General features: G+C 56.0%; 1 protein-coding gene across 3 annotated transcripts in view; it reads left to right on the forward strand.

Annotated features, from left to right (window-relative positions):
- Positions 1 to 20,171, forward strand: part of LOC105474294 (small G protein signaling modulator 2) — a 43,707-nt gene that overhangs the window by 12,062 nt on the left and 11,474 nt on the right. For 2 of the 3 annotated variants that reach the window (XM_071082119.1, XM_071082121.1), the window contains 10 exons: positions 11,072 to 11,234; positions 11,545 to 11,706; positions 12,236 to 12,303; positions 12,402 to 12,547; positions 12,918 to 13,052; positions 13,535 to 13,659; positions 14,067 to 14,134; positions 14,367 to 14,527; positions 14,687 to 14,813; positions 16,734 to 16,868. In XM_071082119.1, the coding sequence (XP_070938220.1) occupies positions 11,072 to 11,234; positions 11,545 to 11,706; positions 12,236 to 12,303; positions 12,402 to 12,547; positions 12,918 to 13,052; positions 13,535 to 13,659; positions 14,067 to 14,134; positions 14,367 to 14,527; positions 14,687 to 14,813; positions 16,734 to 16,868 (1,290 nt within the window). The remainder of the gene's footprint in view (positions 1 to 11,071; positions 11,235 to 11,544; positions 11,707 to 12,235; positions 12,304 to 12,401; positions 12,548 to 12,917; positions 13,053 to 13,534; positions 13,660 to 14,066; positions 14,135 to 14,366; positions 14,528 to 14,686; positions 14,814 to 16,733; positions 16,869 to 20,171) is intronic. The other variant, XM_071082120.1, reaches the window with a different exon arrangement.

Consider the following 20,171-nt stretch of genomic DNA (forward strand, 5'->3'; position numbering starts at 1 on the left):
CTGCAGTGAGCTATGATTGCACCACTGCACCCCAGCCTGGGCAACAGAGAGAGAGAGAGAGAGAGAGAGAGACCCTGTCTCGTTTGTTTGTTTATTTATTTATTTAGAGATGGAGTCTCGCGCTGCTACCCAGGCTGGAGTTCCGTGGCGCTATCTCAGCTCACTGCAACCTCCGCCTCCCAGGTTCAAGCGATTTTCCTGCCTCAGCCTCCTGAGTAGCTAGGATTACAGGCACCTGACACCACACCCAGCTAATTCTTGTATGTTTAGTGGAGACGGGATTTCACCGAGTTGGGCAGGCTGGTCTCAAACTCCTGACCTCAGGTGATCTGCTCACCTTGCCTCCCAAAGTGCTGGGATAACAGGTGTGAGCCATCACACCCAGCCTTATTTTTTTATTTTTTTTAAACAAAACCCAAAAACGACCACTGTGGGGGAGGATCTTTGATATATCCTTTTATCCTTTTTATCTTAAAACATCACGTCAAGTTTACATTTTTCTCTATAATATGGTTTTTGGGTTTTTTTTAATTTTAATATAAAGACTTACTGTTGAATTAAAATGTAGGCTGGTATCTCCTGTCACCCCCTCCCCTGGAGGGGAAGGTGCTTTTTTTTTTTTTTTTTTTTGAGACGGAGTCTTGCTCTGTCACCCAGGCTGGAGTGCAGTGGTGCAATCTGGGCTCACTGCAAGCTCTGCCTCCCGGGTTCACGCCATTCTCCCGCCTCAGCCTCCTTAGTAACTGGGACTACAGGCGCCCGTCACCACGCCCGGCTAATTTTGTTTTTGTATTTTTAGTAGAGACGGGGTTCTACCATGTTAGCCAGGATGGTCTCGATCTCCTGACCTCGTGATCCGCCCGCCTTGGCCTCCCAAAGTGCTGGGATTACAGGCGTGAGCCACCGCGCCCGGCCAGGGAAGAGTGCTTTTAACGTGCATTTGTGGGCAGAACACTCAAGGGCAGGGTTCAACAGCAAATTGTCCTACGTTTCACTCTTGAACTCTGCATCTGAAGTAGTCATGCATGTACTTAGAGAGGGCACGGTTATTCTGTTGCCATCAGGGATCTGGGGTAATTTAGGCATCAACCCATCATGTCTCTGGGCCTGCTCTCCCCTCTGGCTCAGTTCTAGGAGTGTCTGCCTCCACCCAGTCTTTCTTTCTTTCTTTCTTTTTAAGATGAGGTCTTGCTATGTTGCCCCGTTGGTCTCAAACTCCTGGGCGCCAGGTATGCTCCTGCCTTGGCCTCTCACATAACTGGGATTACAGGTGCATACCACCGCCCGAGGTCCATAGTGTTTTATTTACCCTATTCCGATTGGGCACTGAGTTTGCATTTTTTTTTTTTTTTTTTTTTTTTGAGACGGAGTCTCACGCTGTTGCCCAGGCTGGAGTGCAGTGGCGCGATCTCGGCTCACTGCAAGCTCTGCCTCCCAGGTTCACGCCATTCTCCTGCCTCAGCCTGCTGAGTAGCTGGGACTACAGGCGCCCGCCACCGCGCCCGGCTAATTTTTTGTATTTTTAGTAGAGACGGGGTTTCACTGTGGTCTCGATCTCCTGACCTTGTGATCCGCCCGCCTCGGCCTCCCAAAGTGCTGGGATTACAGGCTTGAGCCACCGCGCCCGGCCTGAGTTTGCATTTTAACCTTTGGCTGGTAGAGCAGGTTTCAGAGTCCCACAGAGAGGCTTCTGGCCAGGCAGAGCAGGTTCTCAGGCCAATCATATCTCCTAGGACCTCAGCCTCCCCACCCCCCAGGGGTTGGGGCAGACACCAGCTTGCCTCCTCAGTCACCAGATTCCCTGCCCTCCTGTGTGCAAATGGGTCAACAGGAGGGTTGCTTCAGACTGAGGATGAGCTGTAATTCGAGAAGGGTGGAGTCTGTGGAGCTGGGAATAACATCAGGCTTTATTAACCAGCTCCCTGTTGCTAGGCAGCTTTCATTAGCCAGGAAGGTCTGCCCTGCAGTGAGCTCCTTCAGGGAATGGCAAGGAGATGCTAATAAGCTGGGAGAGAAGCCGGTGCTAGGGAAGGCTTGCCTCTCCCCTGGGATATTGCAGCCAGCGATATTTCAGCACATTCTGAGATGCGGACTCCAGGCAGTCTTCATCCTGTCTCTTTTCAGTAAAAGGGATTCCTGGAGGCTGCGGCGGGAGGATCCCTTGCAGGAGTTCAAGACCAGCCTGGGTAACAAGGACCCCACCTCCACAAAAAGGAAGAGCGGGTTCCTCCTCCTTCCCACCCACAGGGAATGAATAGCTCATTCTCTTGCTGTCTAACTGCTGCCTTCCATCCAGAAATGATCTAAGAGGAAGAAGGGAGCTCTCTGAAGGAGCTGACTCCCCTCAGTCTATCTTGGGGCATCGCGGAGGGCATGTGGGGGTGTTCATAGCTGCGACTTTGGGCTCACAGAGACCTGGGTTCACGTCCCGGCTGTGCCACGAAGTGTGTAGCCGTGGTTACTCATCTCTGAGCCCAGCCCAGAAGGCAGATGTAAGGAATAGAAGAGCAATGCAGGCAACACACACAGCATGGATCTGAGTGTGCAGTAGGTGCTCAATCACATTCTACTTTGGATTTTGTTTGGTTTTGTTTCGTTTTGTTTGAGATGGAGTCTCACTCTCTCCCAGGCTGGAGTGCCGTAGTATGATCATAGCTCACTGCAGCCTCAACCTGGGTTCAGGCGATCCTCTCACCTCAGCCTCCCAAGTAGCTGGGTTTACAGGTCTACGCGCCACCACACCCAGCTAATTTTTTGTATTTTTGTAGAGACGGGGTTTTGCCATGTTGCCCAGGCTGGTCTCAAACTCCTGACCTCAAGTGGTCCACCCGCCTCAGCCTCCCAAAGTGCTAAGATTACAGGTGTGAACCACCACACTACCCCATATCTGCTGTATTTTTGAAAGTGAGCTTAGGCTGGGCACAGTGGCTCACGCCTGTCATCCTAGCACTTTGGGAGGCTGAGCCAGGTGGATCATCTGAGGTCAGGAGTTTGAGACCAGCCTGGCCAAAATGGTGAAACCCCGTCTCTACTAAAAATACAAAAATTAGCTGGGCCTGGTGGTGCACGCCTGTAATCCCAGCTCCTTGGGAGGCTGAGGCAGGAGAATCACTTGAACCTGGGAGATGGAGGTTTCAGTGAGCCAAGATTGTGCCACTGCACTCCAGCCTGGGCAACAGAGCGAGACTTGGTCTAAAAAAAAAAAGTGACCTTACAACCTTTCCTATAAAGCCTCCACAAGCCTTCCCCAGGATTCCTTCTGGGAATCTGTGTTTCTAGAAGTTTGGAGCATCTGGAAAATCTGAAATTTGAACATCAGGAACTCAGTAAGGAAATTTGATAATATAAAGGAATTGTTATTAATTCTGTTGGTGCAATTAAGGTATAAGTACATGTTTTTAAGAGTCCTCTTTAGGCCGGGCGCGGTGGCTCAAGCCTGTAATCCCAGCACTTTGGGAGGCCGAGACGGGCGGATCACAAGGTCAGGAGATCGAGACCACAGTGAAACCCCGTCTCTACTAAAAATACAAAAACTTAGCCGGGCGAGGTGGCAGGCGCCTGTAGTCCCAGCTACTCGGGAGGCTGAGGCAGGAGAATGGCATGAACCCGGGAGGCAGAGCTTGCAGTGAGCTGAGATCCGGCCACTGCACTCCAGCCTGGGTGACAGAGCGAGACTCTGTCTCAAAAAAAAAAAAAAAAAAAAAAAAAGAGTCCTCTTTTAGGCCGAGAGCAGTGGCCTAAAATCCCAAAGTGTTGGGATTATAGATGTGAACCACCGCGCCCGGCCTAGAGTTTGTTTTTGTTTTTGTTTTTGTTTTTCTTTAGTAGAGACGGGGTTTCACTATGTTACCCAGGATGGTCTCAATCTCCTGACCCCGTGATCCGCCCTCCCTGGCCTCCCAAAGTGCTGGGTTTTCAGGCGTGAGCCACCGCACCCAGCCAAGTTTTTTATACTAATAAAAAAGATTGTATTCTTTGTTCATACCTCCCTTTTTGTAATTCAAAGGTGTCATGCAATTATGCCATTCTGCATCTTGCTGTTGGTGAGCTCTCCATTATTCTTTCCTAGAGAGCATCCTCATTCTTTTTCAGAGTTGCATGATATTCTGCTAGAGATGTACCGTATTTACTTAACTTGTCCCCTATGGATGGGCATGTGGATGGCTTCCAGTCTTTTGCTGTTATAACTAAATAATCATGCAGTTATATCTGCAGGATGGATTCTCAGAAGAGGGGTTACTGGGTCAGAGGTCATTTGCAACATTAATGGAGAGTGCCATATTGTGTCTGTACGGGTTGCAGCATCTCGCCTTCCCACCAGCAATATATTAGTGGATTCAGCAGCCCCCCACGTCCCTTCCATCTCTGTCTTCCTGGTGTCTCCTCTACTCTAAATTGGGCCTCTTGGAATGGTGAAATCGGGGTGTAAGGGTTGGGGGCCCCATATCTTAGAATGGTGGAATCGGGGTATAAGGGTTGGGGACAGGGGCTCCATATCTTAGAATGGTAGAATCGGGGTGTAAGGGTTGGGGACAGGTGTCCCATATCTTAGAATGGTGGAATCGGGGTGTAAGGGTTGGGGACAGGGGTCCCATATCTTAGAATGGTGGAATCGGGGTATAAGGGTTGGGGCACCCATAGGATTCCATCAGCATCTGTGGTCTCCAGCCCCATGTCCCTTCCATCTCTGTCTTCCTGGTGTCTTCTTTACTCTAAATTGGGCCTCTTGGAATGGTGAAATCAGGGTGTAAGGGTTAGGGATAGGGGCCCCATATCTTAGAATTTGTTAAGCTGCATAACTTGACTTTGGGGTCATATCAGGGCCTGGTGAAGGGAGCCCCAGGGCTAGTCTGGGTCTGTAGTTCCTGGCCGTTCCCTGGGAACATGGCACCAGACCTCTGTAGAGGTGTCCAACAGTGTGCTGGGGTTAAATGTAGTTATGCTCCTGCCCACTCAGAGTTGCAGTTCTTTGAGCCTTGCTCTCAGCAGGATGGGATGGGGTGACAGGGTAGAGAATGTACCTGGGCTCAGCTGGCCCAGACTCCAAGGGCCACCAGAAAACCAGGGTGGCAAATGCCCATCATTCAACGAGTGGATAAAGACACTGTGATATATGAAGACAGTGGAATACTACTCAGCCATAAAAAGGAATGCATTCATGGCATTTGCAGCAACCTGCATGGGATTGGAGACTATTATTCTTTTTATTTTATTTTATTTTATTTTACTTAGATGCAGTTTTTGCTCTTGTCACCCAGGCTGGAGTGCAATGGCGCCATCTCAGCTCACGGCAACCTCTGCTTCCCAGGTTCAAGCAATTCTCCTGCCTCAGCCTCCCGAGTAGTTGGGATTACAGGCGCCCACCACCACACCTGGCTAATTTTTGTATTTTTAGTAGAGACGGGGTTTCACCATATTGGCCAGGCTGGTCTCGAACTCCTGACCTCAGGTGATCCACCTGCCTCGGCCTCCCAAAGTGCTGGGATTACAGGTGTGAGCCACCGCGCCCAGCCACTAAAGTCATGTTTCTCTCTTCTCCGTTTTGATTCATTTGCCCAAACCTTTCCATGCCAACCAGTGTTGGTTTTTATTAATTAGTTCACATTTTTTCTCATATGAAATGAGCCAAATGGGCCGGGCACGGTGGCTCAAGCCTGTAATCCCAGCACTTTGGGAGGCCGAGACGGGCGGATCACGAGGTCAGGAGATCGAGACCATCCTGGCTAACACCGTGAAACCCCGTCTCTACTAAAAATACAAAAAAAAACTAGCCGGGCGAGGTGGCGGGCGCCTGTAGTCCCAGCTACTCCGGAGGCTGAGGCAGGAGAATGGCGTAAACCCGGGAGGCGGAGCTTGCAGTGAGCTGAGATCCGGCCACTGCACTCCAGCCCGGGGTACAGAGCAAGACTCCGTCTCAAAAAAAAAAAAAAAAGAAATGAGCCAAATGATGTCAAGGTTGTCACCTCATTGTGGTGCGCCCAGGGTGGCCATAGGTGGTGCTGGGACCCACTGGCTCAGGGGTCCTGAAGCCTTCACAGGTGGGAGCCCAGGGCCCAGACAGCTCGGTCAGCAGGCAGGGTGGTTCAGCCAACCTGGTGCTTTAGCCCCACAAGTATCTCCTGCCACCACCCTCCACCCTGGGAGGTGGGGTCATAGTGGGGACCTGGGGAAGGAAGGAGTAAGGGGAGTAAGGCCCTGGAGTTCTGCCTGGTGCTCGGGGCCCCCAGTCAGGAGAGGGGTAAGCTTGGGCTGTCACGGGGACTCTCCCTGGGGAAGCGTCCTTCACAGTCCCGACTCCGTGTGTCTGTGAGACACCTCCCCGGGGAAGCGCACAGTGTTGCTGCCGGCTTCGCAGGCAGTTCTGAGTTTGGTATTCACTAGATATGGGATGGCGTGTGTTTCTATCTCCATGTATGTTTCGATTAGTGAGAAGGCCTGGGTTTCTGCTCGACTCAGAAGTCTCAGAGCCGGGCTCAGTGGCTCATGCCTGTAATGCCAGCGCTTTGGAGGGCTGAGGTGGGAGGATCACTTGAGCCTGGGCGTTGGAGACCAGCCTAGGCAACATAGTGAGACCCCAGTCTCTACCAGAAATTTTTAAAAGTTAGCCAAGCTTAGTGACCCAAGCCCGTAGTCCCAGCTGCTTGCGAGGCTGAAGTGGGAGGATGGCTTGAACCCAGGAGGCTGAGACTGCAGTGAGCTGTGGTTGCACCACTGCATGCCAGCCCAGGCAATAGAGTGAGACCCGGTCTCAAATCCCTTTAATCTTTTTTGGGTCAGAAGCTGAGAACCATAGACCCGCTATCCAGGAAAAAAAGCAGTCATCTAACCATTCTAGAGCACATCAACAATTTGCATTCAAATTGCCGCAATTTCAGGGAGGGGGTCTTTTTTGTTGTTGTTGTTGTTAAGATTTTTTTTTTTTTTTTTGAGACCGTCTTTGTCACCCAGGCTGGAGTGCAGTGGTGTGATCTCGGCTCACTGCAACCTCTTCCTCCCGGGTTCACGCCATTCTCCTGCCTCAGCCTCCCGAGTAGCTGGGACTACAGGTGCCCGCCACCACGCCCGGCTAATCTTTTGTATTTTTTAGTAGAGACGGGGTTTCACTGTGTTAGCCAGGATGGTCTTGATCTCCTGACCTCGTGATCCGCCCGCCTTGACCCCCCAAAGTGCTGATTACAGGTCTGAGCCACCTCACCCGGCCCCAGGGAGGGGGTTTTTGGAGCCCCAGAAACCCATCCACAAAGTCCTCTAGGGTAGTAGTTCTCAAGTAGTGGTGTTATTATCATTATTTTGCCTACACACTGCACGTGATAACATATTCATTGTACGTACACACTGTCGATGGGGGACACCTTGTGGGCATGGCATAAGACGTGCAGTGTGAACAGTTACTGGACGGGAGCCCGCAGAGCTGAGTCCATAATGCCTGGTCTAATGGCCTAACCGGGGCTTTTGTTTTTGTTTTTGTTTTGAGATGGAGTCTTGCTCTGTCCCCCAGGCTGGAGTGCAGTGGCACGATCTCCGGCTCACTGCAAGCTCCGCCTCCCGGGTTCACGCCATTCTCCTGCCTCAGCCTCCTGAGTAGCTGGGACTGCAGATGCCCGCCACCGCGCTCGGCTGATTTTTGTATTTTTAGTAAAGATGGGGTTTCACCGTGGTCTCGATCTCCTGACCTCGTGATCCGCCCGCCTTGGCCTCCCAAAGTGCTGGGATTACAGGCGTGAGCCACCGCGCCCGGCTCTAACCGGGTCTTTGCTTGGACAGACGATGCGAGAGAGGGATTTCTCCTTCCCCAGACACTGCCTGGCACCTTGCCTGGGTTGCACGGAAGGAAATTAGGGACCGTGGGGTAAAGGGGGGACTGAGCGTGATGCCTGGCTTCTCTCAGTTATTCCCTAGTTGTGTTTGCTTAGGAATGCCTCCTCTCACCCGAGAGAACCCCCTGGCTGTGCTCAGAGACTGGCTGGGAAGGTAGGCGAGGCCACCCCGATGGCCACGCCACGATGGGGCGTGCTGCGGACGGCCGCTTCCCAGTCTCCCCAGCCTGGCTCCATTTGCGATCGCCTAGGGAAGGTGGGGACGCAAATGACTCATTATCCCGGCAATTAGTCACACCACTGAGGCCCGTGATCCCTGCAGGACATGTGCCACCTGCTGCTTGTCTGCCCTGTTCAGTGCTGCTCCTCTCCCCACTCTGAATGGGAAGTGCAACCCCAGGAAATGATCACCCCCTTTCCACAGGCACAGACTTGTAGCTGCAGCAGCCCAGGACCAAGAGACTGGGACAAAAGGGTCATTCGCTTGTATATCCCAGGGCCACACAAGACCTCCAGGGACCAGGGGGACTGATCATGGAGAGGAGCATGTGGACACTTAAGCCAGATTTCCCCATGTGGGCCGGGTGAGGTGGCTCACACCTGTAATCCCAGCACTTTGGGAAGCCGAGGCGGGTGGATCACCTGAGGTCGGGAATTCGAGACCAGCCAGGCCAACATGGCAAAACCCCGTCTCTACTAAAAATACAAAAATTAGCCGGGCGTGGTGGCGTGTGCCTGTAATCCCAGCTACTGGGGAGGCTGAGGCAGGAAAATCGCTTGAACCTGGGAGGTGGAGGTTGCAGTGAGCTAAGATGGCAACACTGCACTTCAGACTGGGTGACAGAGCGAGACTGTCTTAAAGCAAAACAAGATTTCGCCCGTGCCCCATACACAGGATAGGTGCACATACATCTGTCAGGATGCACATGCGCGTAAATGTACGGACACACTGTGAAGGAAGGGCTGTGCTTAAAACAAAACCCTCTAAGGCCTGGGCAGTGAAGAGCTCCAGCAGGCGGCCCTCAGGAGGAGGAGGGACCTGCCTCTTTCCCCAGCCCTGGAATGTTCTCGCTGAGCTGGCTGCCCTCCAGATTGGCCCCCGGGGCTCTCTCTCCCTTCTTGACTTCAGTCCAAGAGAGAACCAAGCAAAACTCCTTCATAGGCAGGTGGTGGCTGCTGCTAGTCAGTAACTAAAACCAAAGGCAAAAAAACAGGTGAGAAGTCCTATTTTCAGTAATTATTTCCTAACTCCAGGTTTCATGTTCTAACAGTATTAGTCAAAATAAACTTGACGGGGGCCGGGCATGGTGGCTCAGGCTTGTAATCCCAGCACCTTGAGAGGCTGAGACAAGCAGATTGCTTGAGCCCAGGAGTTCAGGACCAGCCTGGGAAACAGGGCAAAATCCTGCCTCTACAAAAAAAAAAAAAAAAAAAAAAAAAAAAACGTAAAAAGTTAGCCAGGCATGGTGGTGCATGCCTGTAGTCCCAGCTACCTGGGAGGCTGAGGTGGGAGAATCACCTGTACCACAGAGGTCGGGGCTGGTATGAGCTGAGATTGCACCATTGCACTCCAGCCTGGGCATCAGAGTGGGTCCCTATCTTAAAAAAAAAAACCAACAAAAAACTTGATGGCCCTCAATTTCCCCGTTTCTAAGAGGAGCATCTCCACCCACTTGTGGGGCAGCCTTGGATCCTCTCTCCAGCACATCCTCTTCCTCTCCCTGTCGGGGAGAGTCCTGCTAAAACCCAGCTCTTAGAGGCTAGCTGTGGAACTGTGTCTGAACAAACAGGGTGAGGAGTCAGGAACTGACCTAGACCCAGCGCCTCCTGAGAGCCAGACCCGGTGTCGGGAACTTCACATCCTCCGTCTCATGTAACGTCTCACACTAGCCCTAAGAAGTCTTCCCATTTCACAGAGGATAAAACTGAGTCTCATAGCAAGTGACCGTGCCAAGCTCAGACCTCGTTCTGTCTGACTCTGTCTCCAGCACACCACTCACTGTTTTCAGTCTGTGTGAAAAAACCACCTCCTTCTCCCTGCAATGTCCCTGCCCCCAACCAGACACACCTGGACGTGGCGAAAGGGGCTTGGGCCAAGGTTTGAAGTCCTGGGTCCTCGCCGTGGTGGCTCTGCCACTATGTGACTGTGATCGAGTTTCTTCCCCTCTTTGGGCCTTTCCCTCCTCACCTGTAAAACAGTTAACTTGGCCCGGCCGGGCGCGGTGGCTCACGCCCATAATCCCAACACTTTGGGAGGCCAAGGCGGGTGGATCACGAGGTCAGGAGATCGAGACCAGCCTGCCCAACGTGGTGAAACCCCGTCTCTACTAAAAACACAAAAATTAGCCGGGCGTGGTGGCGGGCGCCTGTCGTCCTAGCTACTCGGGAGGCTGAAGTGGGAGAATGGTGTGAACCCGGGAGGTGGAGGTTGCAGTGAGCCGAGATCGCGCCACTGCACTCCAGCCTGGACGACAGAGCAAGACTCCGTCTCAAAAAAAAAAAAAAAAAAAAAACAGTTAGTTTGGCCCAATCATGTAGAAGCCCCTCTGCGCCACATATACACACACTCCTATTTTTAGAGCCTGTCTGGGCCCAGGGGAGCTCCCGCCATCTCCCACCAAGCCCTTCTTTTCTTCCTGCAGGGTCTGTCTGTGGAAAGTCCAGACAGAGACTAAGCCTAACCCTAAACCATGAATGGATGGAGGGAAGCCCTCCTAGCATGGGAAAGAGAAATATCTCTCTCTCAGCTGCCGGGCTCCTCAGTCCAGCGGCCACTGTCGGGTCCGAGCTCTGCAGTGACTTCATCAATATTTTAGCTCCTGCAGAACCCTGTTTCTTAGCAACCGCATCCTCCGTGCCCTCCAGAAAGGCTCCTGAGTCGGGTGCCCCTCACAGCCCCGTCCTGTGGGTGCCGTGCTCTGCTGTTGGGGTTGGAGCCGCTCACGCCACCCTGAGCGGGAGCTTTGGTCCTCATGACCCCCAGGGGTGAGGCTGCATACGGGAGGCGTGTGCACACCAGGCGAGGGAGAGGGACAGCTTGGCATGTCAAAGCTCTTCGCCCCTGGGCAGGAGCCGAGGGACCGGGAGGGGAATTTTGGAAGGAAGCCAGAGTATCTTCCTGGCCTGCCCTTGGTTCTAATAAGGGTCAGGGCTTGCCCTTACCCCTTGCTTCCCCACAGGTATGGGGAAGAGGAGCTTTTCTCCCCGTTCCCCCGTCCTTCCCAGGCTCAGATGCTGTTTCCTTTGTGGCCTAGGTGCGGTGGAGGCTTGCCTCTTGCATCAGCTGAGACGCCGTGCCGCTGGCTTCCTGCGCAGTGACAAGATGGCAGCCCTGTTCACCAAGGTGGGGAAGACGTGCCCAGTGGCAGGGGAGATTTGCCACAAGGTACAGGAGCTGCAGCAACAAGCAGAGGGCAGGTGAGCCCTGGGCTAGCCCCTTCTTCCCTCCTTTCAGCTCTTCCCACTTGGCAATTGCTACTTCCTAGGACGGCCCATTGGAAAGTTGGCATCCTGGGCCTGTTCCTTGCAGGGCCTCTGGGTGAGGGATCAGCCTGAGGGTGGGGATTGGCTCTTTGTGGGTACAAGGCTCTGTACCCCTCCTTCAACTCCCAACCCCAGTCAGTTCTCTATGTTCCCGTCTTGGGGCACCAAGCCCCTCTCCCAATGCCAGCATTCTGGGGTTTACCCCTAGACCACTGTACTCCTGGAGCCCTCCCCGCCTTTGCAGGAAACCCTCAGGGGCCAGCCAGGAGGCGCTGCGGAGACAGGGCTCAGCCAGCGGGAAGGCTCCGGCCCTCAGCCCTCAGGCCTTGAAACACATATGGGTGCGCACAGCGCTCATCAACAGAGTTCTGGACAAGGTTGTGCAGTACCTGGCGGAAAACTGCAGGTGACTCTGCCCCGTCCCCTAAGTGGCTGCCCTGTCCCCCAAGTGACTGCCCTGTCCCTAAGTGGCTGCCCTGTCCCCCAAATGACTGCCCCGTCCCCTAAGTGGCTGCCCCGTCCCCCAAGTGGCTGCCCTGTCCCCCAAGTGGCTGCCCCATCCCCCAAGTGGCTGCCCCGTCCCCCAAGTGGCTACCCTGTCCCAAAAGTGGCTGCCCTATCCCCCAAGTGGCTGCCCTGTTCCCCAAGCAGCCCCTCCTTTGACCCGTCTCCCAACAGTCCCTCAGCCCCAGCCCTCGGGATACTTGCCTGCGTGACAGCCTGTAGGCAGCCCTCCATCTCCCCATCCCCTCCACTGCCCTCAGGGCATTGGCTATGCCAGGCACCTCCCGAAGCCCAGTCCCTGTGGACTCACTGTTTCTTGGTGACTGATCTGAATCTGGTCTTTGTGGGGACGTCCCTACCTGGTGAGCCTGACTGCCCTGGAACGAGTCCTGGGGCCTCGGCAGTCACACTGTCTGTCTGTCTCCTGGCAGCAAGTACTACGAGAAGGAGGCGTTGCTGGCAGACCCCGTGTTTGGCCCGATCCTGGCCTCTCTTCTAGGTGAGCCTGAGAGCACAGGGGCCTGTGCCAGGCCCACGGTGGGTACGGGGCAGGTGCTGAGGGAGCATCGTCTGAGCTGGCTGTCTCTGTCTCCACAGTGGGACCCTGTGCCTTGGAATACACTAAGCTCAAGACAGCTGATCACTACTGGACTGACCCCTCTGCTGATGAGCTGGTCCAGAGGCACCGCATCCGGGGTCCGCCTGCTCGCCAGGACTCCCCTGCAAAGCGCCCAGCCCTGGGGGTAGGTGCCCCTCCCCACCCCTCGGGTTCATCTGGGTCATGCCCGTGGGCCTGTAGGGACGGGAAACCGGCCTCTCTACAGGACAGGCCTTAGAGATGCCCCAAGATGGTGGCCACCTGAGAAGAGCCTTCTCCACACAAATTTATTTTATTAATTTTATTCTGTTAATAAAATTAATAAAGTTTTATTCTGTTAATAAAACTTAACAGAAATGCCAGGAGCCCATGCTGGCCCGGGCTGGAGAGCAGAGGGTGGCTGGGAGTAAACCAGGGGCAGGAAGGACCCTGGGGTCAGCATGGAAGCCTGAGGGTTCTCAAGCCCTCAGGCCGGTTTCCCAAGACCGGAGGCTGAGCCCTGACCTTCCACACAGATCCGGAAGCGGCACTCCAGCGGCAGCGCATCGGAGGACAGGCTGGCTGCCTGTGCCCGCGAGTGTGTGGAGTCCCTGCACCAGAACTCACGGACGCGGCTGCTCTATGGCAAGAACCACGTGCTGGTGCAGCCGGTAGGAGAGCTTCATCCTGCCACCCCTCCCCGCAGGTCCCAGAATGAGACGACTGAAAGCCTCTAGCCATGGCCGTTCCTTTCCTGAGGAGCTTGACGAGAGAGAGCGGGGGAGAACGGCCCCAGCTTCCCAGCTCCCTGTCTCACACGCCTCACGCCCAGCCTTGAGTGGGCAGGGGCAGCAATGGCAGCCAGCAGGCGAGGGGAGTCCACAGCGTGGGTACGGCTGGCCTGGAATGGACCTGGCATCCAGGAGGCTGGCAGGAGAGAGCCAGTGGCACCAGGCTGACCAGGGAAAGGACATGCCCAGAGCTGCTGCCTGGGTCCTGTTTTCTCGTGCTTCTGCCCAGCCCCTAGTCCAGGACCCCATGACTAGCCCAGCTTTGCTTCCCCTCCTCCCAGTGGGAGCTCATTTTTCACAGGCCATCCCCGAGAGCCTCTCAGCCCTTCATCGTCTCTGTCTTCCGGTGTCTCCCGCTGTAGAAGGAGGACATGGAGGCGGTCCCTGGCTACCTCTCCCTGCACCAGTCTGCAGAGAGCCTGACTCTGAAGTGGACCCCCAACCAGCTCATGAACGGGACTCTGGGGGACTCCGAGCTGGAAAAGAGGTGGGGGCTTTGGGACTCGCTCCCAGGAGCCAGGGCAGGGAGTGGGGTTGACCTCAGGCAGGGGGATGGAGAAACGCTACTTGCTCCAGGAGGCCAACCTCACTCTTTATCTGGATGCCAAGAATAGCAGGGAGCGGCTGCCCGGAGTGGTTCCCAAGCTCTCTAGGACGGAGCCAAGCCTGGCCACGAAGAGGTTTGTCTGAGCCAAGTCTCAGCGGCTGAGACCGACAGCTGTCCGTGTGCTGAGCGGGCAGCACGGATCTCGGGTCATGGCTGGCTGTGTGCACTTCTTGGCTGTGGTCATCCTATCTTCAGGGGAGTTTCATGGGGTGGTAGGACCAGGAGACGGAAGGAAGGAAGGATGGCAGGTCTTTGGACACGGTGACAGCAGTCTGGTTCCTTTCTAGCGTTTACTGGGACTATGCCCTGGTGGTGCCCTTCAGCCAGGTGGTGTGCATCCACTGCCACCAGCAAAGTAAGCCCGCCTTGTCCTCGCTCGGGTGGGAAGGGGGAGGCTGCCTTCTGCCAGCCGCGCTCTGTGCATGGGGCCTGTGAGACTCCTCGTCCTCCCCCCATCCCTGTTAATGGGGCTCCCAGGCCATGCTGTGGCCTAGCCATCTGCCTCCTACCCAGCTTGGGGGCGCTGGCCGGCAGGCTGTGAGAGCCGATGAGAGGGCCTCAGCCCCACTCTCCGCATTCACCCCCAGAGAGCGGCGGCACGCTCGTGCTGGTGAGCCAGGATGGCATCCAGAGGCCGCCGCTGCATTTCCCGCAGGGAGGACACCTGCTGTCCTTTCTGTCCTGTCTGGAGAATGGGCTGCTGCCTCGGGGACAGCTGGAGCCTCCGCTGTGGACCCAGCAGGGGAAGGTGACTTGGGTGGGAGGCTTTGGGGAAGGGCTGTGTGGGGGGGGGTTCTCTGCCCGCCTTCCCTCCTTCCCCACGTGGAGTTCTCGGGAGCAGCCTTGTGTGGAATCCTGGATGAGACTCTACCCTAGACAGCCCGACCGCCTACCCCTCCTTCCACAGGGGAAGGTGTTTCCCAAGCTACGGAAACGCAGCAGCATACGCTCTGTGGATATGGAGGAGATAGGCGCGGGGCGGGCCACCGACTATGTGTTCCGGATCATCTACCCCGGCCACAGGCATGAGCACAGTGAGTGTCCCGAGCTTCATCCCTGGGGAGGAGAGGAAGATGCTCGGGGAGGCAGGGAGCGCAGCGTCACCCAGGAGGGCAGCAGGCAGGGCCCACCGACCAGGCCAGGTTAACACCGGAGGCTCATTGCCTAGCCTCTCAGCTGGACCTTGTACCCACAGATACTGCCTTTGGAAAGGCGTGTCTCTTCTACCTAGCTCCCTCCCCACTTCTCCACCCCAGGACTCTCGGCTCGGCAGACCTAGGCAGCACTACACAAGACTCTTAGTTATCCTTTTGGACCCTGTCCAGGGGTAAAATACGTGGAGAAACTAGAAGTAGAAGGTGGGGAACCCTCCATTGCTCTTCACCTGCTCCCCGACCCCCAGAAGACAGCCCGGGTATGGGACCAGCACTTCTTCTTTTTTTTTTGAAACAGAGTCTCACTCTGTCGCCCAAGCTGGAGTGCAATGGCGCGATCTCAGCTCACTGCAATCTCTGCCTCCCGGGTTCAAGCAATCCTCATACCTCAGCCTTCTGTGTTGCTGGGACTACAGGTGCCGCCACCACACCCGGCTAATTTTTGTATTTTTAGTAGAGACGGTGTTTCACCATATTGGCCAGGCTGGTCTCGAACTCCTGACCTTGTGATCCACCCGCCTCAGCCTCCCAAAGTGCTGGGATTACAGGCGTGAGCCACCGCGCCCAGCCCGGCACTTCTTTTTGGATGGTGAAAATTGTCCACTGACTCCCCTAGAGCCAGAGCCCTCCTCAAACCAACTACTGATGAGCGTTAGCTGAAGTAGCAGGTTGCATCAGAGACAAACTGGGGGCTCCCTGGGGACTTTAGGGACTGGCAGGTAGAAAGGTGGCTTGGCCCGTGTGCGTCCTGCCCCACCCTGGACACACACCCCTGGGCCCAAAGGGGTCCGTCTGTCTTTGTGCATCTACCAACACCAAAGTTCCCTTTCTGGTCAGAGTGCTGCTGCTACCCCTAGGTTTCCGTGGGCCAGACCTGCTTTTCTTACAGATAAGGTTGCGGAGTTTGGCAGCCCAGAGCGTTTATTGCCAACAAGAACACCCGCTCCCTACATTTCCTAACTTGTGCCCAAAGGTTGTCAACAAGTTGTCTCTGTAGTAGGGACCAGACTGCCCAGACTGCACGCTCAGCCGCAGCACAGACAGCTCCCCCAGGCTCAGAGGGCACACAGCATGGGATGTCCCCGCTCCCAGATGTACCTGACAAGGAGACACATCTTTGGCCAGAATGTGTCTCCACACTCGGTGCTTGATCTCAGGCTGTTGCTTGGTTTAGCTTCTCCAGTCTCTGCCTCCCCTCTTCGATCTTTGCCATTTCCCAGTCCTGGTCACTTCACTTCAAGGACCGTCTCCCCAAGGGCAAGCCAGGGCACCAAGAGGCTGAAACTCCACCAGGCGACGCCAGCTCCTTGAGGACAGCTCTGGGGACACCCTTTCCTTTTGCTGGGAGGGAAGAAAGTGGAATTTATAGTCTGAAAAGGGGGATTTGGAGTAATCTTCAGATTTGGTCCAGCCTGAGAGGAGCTAGAGAATGATCAGGACCCATCTGCCAGCCGCCATGCCCAGCCTGTGCGAGGGCCGATGGCCTCCTGGGCTGCCAGCCCGTTCCAAACAGTCCCGGTCGTCTCACATCCCCCCACCTCCGTTCTCTCTCTTCTGTTCTTCCTAGAGAGGCTGCCTCCAAAGAGTGAGGCTCTGCAGCTGCCCCAGCCCCTCACCTCCTTCCACACTGTCCCAGGAAAATCATCCAAAGAGCTTTCTGGTCCCCTCCCTTCCCCTCTTTTGTGCCCTGCAGAATCACGATGACCCCGGCCTCCATTCCACTCCCCTTAAGGAGGGAGTCCGTCCTGCCCAGGGATGAGGGTCCTCATGCCTCTGCCTCTTGCTGTTCTCTTTGAGCAGTCACTATTAACTACCACCACCTAGCGGCCAGCCGCGCGGCCTCGGTGGACGATGATGAGGAAGAGGAGGATAAACTGCACGCAATGCTCTCAATGATCTGCTCGCGGAACCTCACAGCTCCCAATCCGATGAAAGGTTTTTATCCCTCCCTCTCCCTGACCCACCTCATCCCCACCCTCCCTCCCGGGCCCACCTGCCACCCACCACAGGGGCGCGAACGGCAGTGTTGGCATTAGGGGACTTGCACCTAGGGCAGTTCCCTTCCATCAGGGGGCAGATCAGGGAGGGCAAAAGGAGGCCAGACAGGCCCTGGCAAGTAAAGGGGCTGGCCCAGGGCAGGCAGCTCCAGGCTGCGAGGAGGGCACTTTGTGCCTGAGAAGGAAGAGGATTTGCTAATAAGAAGGTCTGATGATCTGATTGCCTCCTGGGCACCCTGAGTGGCTCTCTGAGCCCATTCGTGCTCCGGGGGTCAGGCTGGCAAATTCCCAGTCTTTCTGCTGATTGGGAAGACCAGCCTCTGGGCCTGGTGCTTCTGACTCCTGACTTAACAGAAATAGGACGGAGGTACCGGGTCCTTCCTGGGGCATGGGCAGCAGCTTTGGGTCAGGCAAGGGGTTGAGGGCTGCCAGGGGAAGGGCCCCAGGGCTCAGTTTTCCCCGGAGGCCTGAGGGCCCCAGCAGGCAGGGCCTGGTGCTTTGGCATGATATCTAGAAATAGCTGCAGCATGGTGTCCAGGAAGGGGCCAGGCTCAGGGCCTGGCAACATGAGCTCCCGCCCCAGATATCCCCCTGGTTCCCTGTACGGTTTTGAGCAGGTTCCTCACTATCCCAGAACTCCGTCTCTTCGCCTGTGCCAGGGATATAAGACGGCTGTGTTCCTGCCCTCATGAACCTCAGGGTCCATGAATGGAGAGGTCCCCTTTGTTGGAGGTGATAGCGTGGTACCCTCAGCCTCTCAGGGTTCCTCTGCCTACCACCCATCTTTCCTAGCACAGAGCTGGCTTGGTAGAGAGGGAGCCCTACTCTTTCCAGCAAGCAATCAGCCAGGCGACCTATGAGGACTGGGCTGGGTGCTCCAGGAAGGGGTGGGTAGGAAGAGGCTGAGGCCAGTTCTCCCAGAGACGAGGGGAGCTTCCCCATCCCCACCCATTCCCAGCTATACAACCAGTTGCTTCTCCCTTTCCCCGCCCCTGCAGAGGATGCCCTCAGAATATGTCACACTCCCCTTAGGCTTCCACAAAGTTCTGCCGGGAAGCCCAGTTCCTTAGCCGGCCACTAAACCAGTAATAGTTCCCGGGCAGGCAGGGCGGCCTGGTCTGTGTTAGAACACACCCAGCACACCCTCCACACACGCTGCCAGCTGCCCTCCTACTGCCAGGCGCCTGCCCTCATGCCCACCCTCCCTCCCAGCCCTTCCAATATGAGCCTGTAGGCCAGGCCTAGGTGGGAACATCCCGCTTCTGATGTTTATTGCCTGCACACACCCCTGCCATCTGGTTCCTTGCAAACCTGGACTTGGGGCTGTTGCCTGTTTACAGTGGACTGACTGAGCAGTGTGGGAAGGTTGAGCTCTGAGGGCACCCACAGAGCTACTTCTTCCCCCACGAACTGGTAGTCAGGCTAGAGACTGGAGGGTCCTAGCAGAGCCCTTGACAGACTCGGTGATCGAAAGCCTATCCCTGACTAGTCTCAGGGCTGAGGCCTCCGGGATCAGAGAAACTTCCAGGCCCACTTCCAGGGGTCCAGAGGCCTCAGGGCTCATCTGTGTATCCTCTCAAGAACTTAGGAGTTAGGCCAACCCAGTGTGGAACTTCTGGGCCCCTAATACTTGGGAAAGGAGAGGAGGCGTAAGAGCAGAATCAGCAGGCGGTTGGGGAGAGGGCTGGGGAATGGGGGCCCCCCACCTGCACTCCAGTCCATAATGACAACACTGTTGAGTCCGTTCTGCCAGCTGTTGCTTTTCAGGCCTGCAACATGCTTGACTTGTGCATGTGAATCAGTGGCGGGGTGTCCAGATTTCCTCTCCCTCCCTCTTCCTCTCCCCTTCCTTTTCCTGCTGCCTCCCCACAGAGCAGAGATGCTATTCACTCTAATTCTGCTCCAGGCCACGCACCTTTCACTCGGAGTCTTAGGGGCTGTGGGGTTCGTCACACTGTTTTCATGCTTTACACTTTCCTCATGCTCAGAGGAGAGGGTCAGAGTCAAAGCCGACCCAGCAGACCCCCCCGTCCAGCCTGCGCCCTCACTCAGTCACGCCATAGCCCCAGCTGTCTGCACTGGGCTCGTTCAGAGACACAGTGTTCGAATGTGGCTGGTTCAGCTCCTTCCTGGAGGATTAAGGTGAAGAGCATTGACCCAGGAGACATGCCTTGGCTGGGCCTCCTTTCTGGGCATGAGCTTGGTTCCCTTTGCCCACCCCCGCCCTCGCCCCTGTTGCCTTCCCTGCCTGCCCGCCTGTTGCCTGCTGCCTGCCTGGCTGGGCCTCTTCCCACCCCGGCTCCTCCCGGGACTGTCCTCTTCTCTCCTTCCTGCTGCAGGGGCCTGAGCTGGGCTCCTGCCCTACTGCACCTGTGCCCTCTCCTTCTTCCCAGAGTCTCAGGCATGGCTTGCAACGCCCTCACTCCCAGAGCCGCAGCCCCTCCTCACCACGTGTGCTCCCTTAATTTGCCTCCTGGTGGAGCTGAAGCGCCAGATATCTGCAAACCTCACGGCTGTGGGTCTGGGAAGAGAGCCCCGGCCAAGGCAGGGCAACCGCTGAGGGAACTGGAAGGGGCTCAGCTCAGCCCTCCCCACCAAGGCACACCCAGAGCTGGAGTCCAGCTCCCACCAAAGTCAGGCCCATGCCTGCAGCAGGCCACAGTGGGCCCCGGCCCAGGCTGAGTCAGCCAAGCAAACCGCTGCCCACAGGACCCCCTCAGCACACACGGCTCTCCGTCCCTGTTCTTCCGAACTCTTCTCCACTCTCTCCCTCCCTCCTGGCATCACCCCCAGTGCTTCCACTTCCTCTCTCACTTTGCTTCATCTCTGTGGCTCACTGGACCTGCCAGAGTCCCCCTTAAGCAGTGCCCTGCCCCACTTGGACCCTGGGAGCCCTCAAGGGTCTTGAGTTCTGATTCAGACCACCTGGGCTGGCCGAGCAGGCCCTGTCTGCTGGCAGCATAGCTGTGTCCAAGGAGTCATCTTCTGAGGCTGCAACTGGGCCTGTTCTTCTCTGTCACATTGGATGGTGGGCCTCTGTGCCCCCCACCACCCCCATCCCCGCCTCTGTGCCCAGCCACCACCCCCACTCCCTCAGTGGCCTCGTAGCCGTGGGACCTGTGGCTTCCATCCAACTCGCTGTTGTTTTCGGGAGGCCACCATGCTAAGAGCTCTCAGGCTAGGCAGGGATGGAGTAGAATTCAGAAAGGGCCCGTGGGAGCTGGCAGCAGGGGTGCCTGGC

This window comes from Macaca nemestrina, chromosome 17 (assembly GCF_043159975.1).
Source record: "Macaca nemestrina isolate mMacNem1 chromosome 17, mMacNem.hap1, whole genome shotgun sequence".
Taxonomy (NCBI): Eukaryota; Metazoa; Chordata; class Mammalia; order Primates; family Cercopithecidae; genus Macaca; species Macaca nemestrina.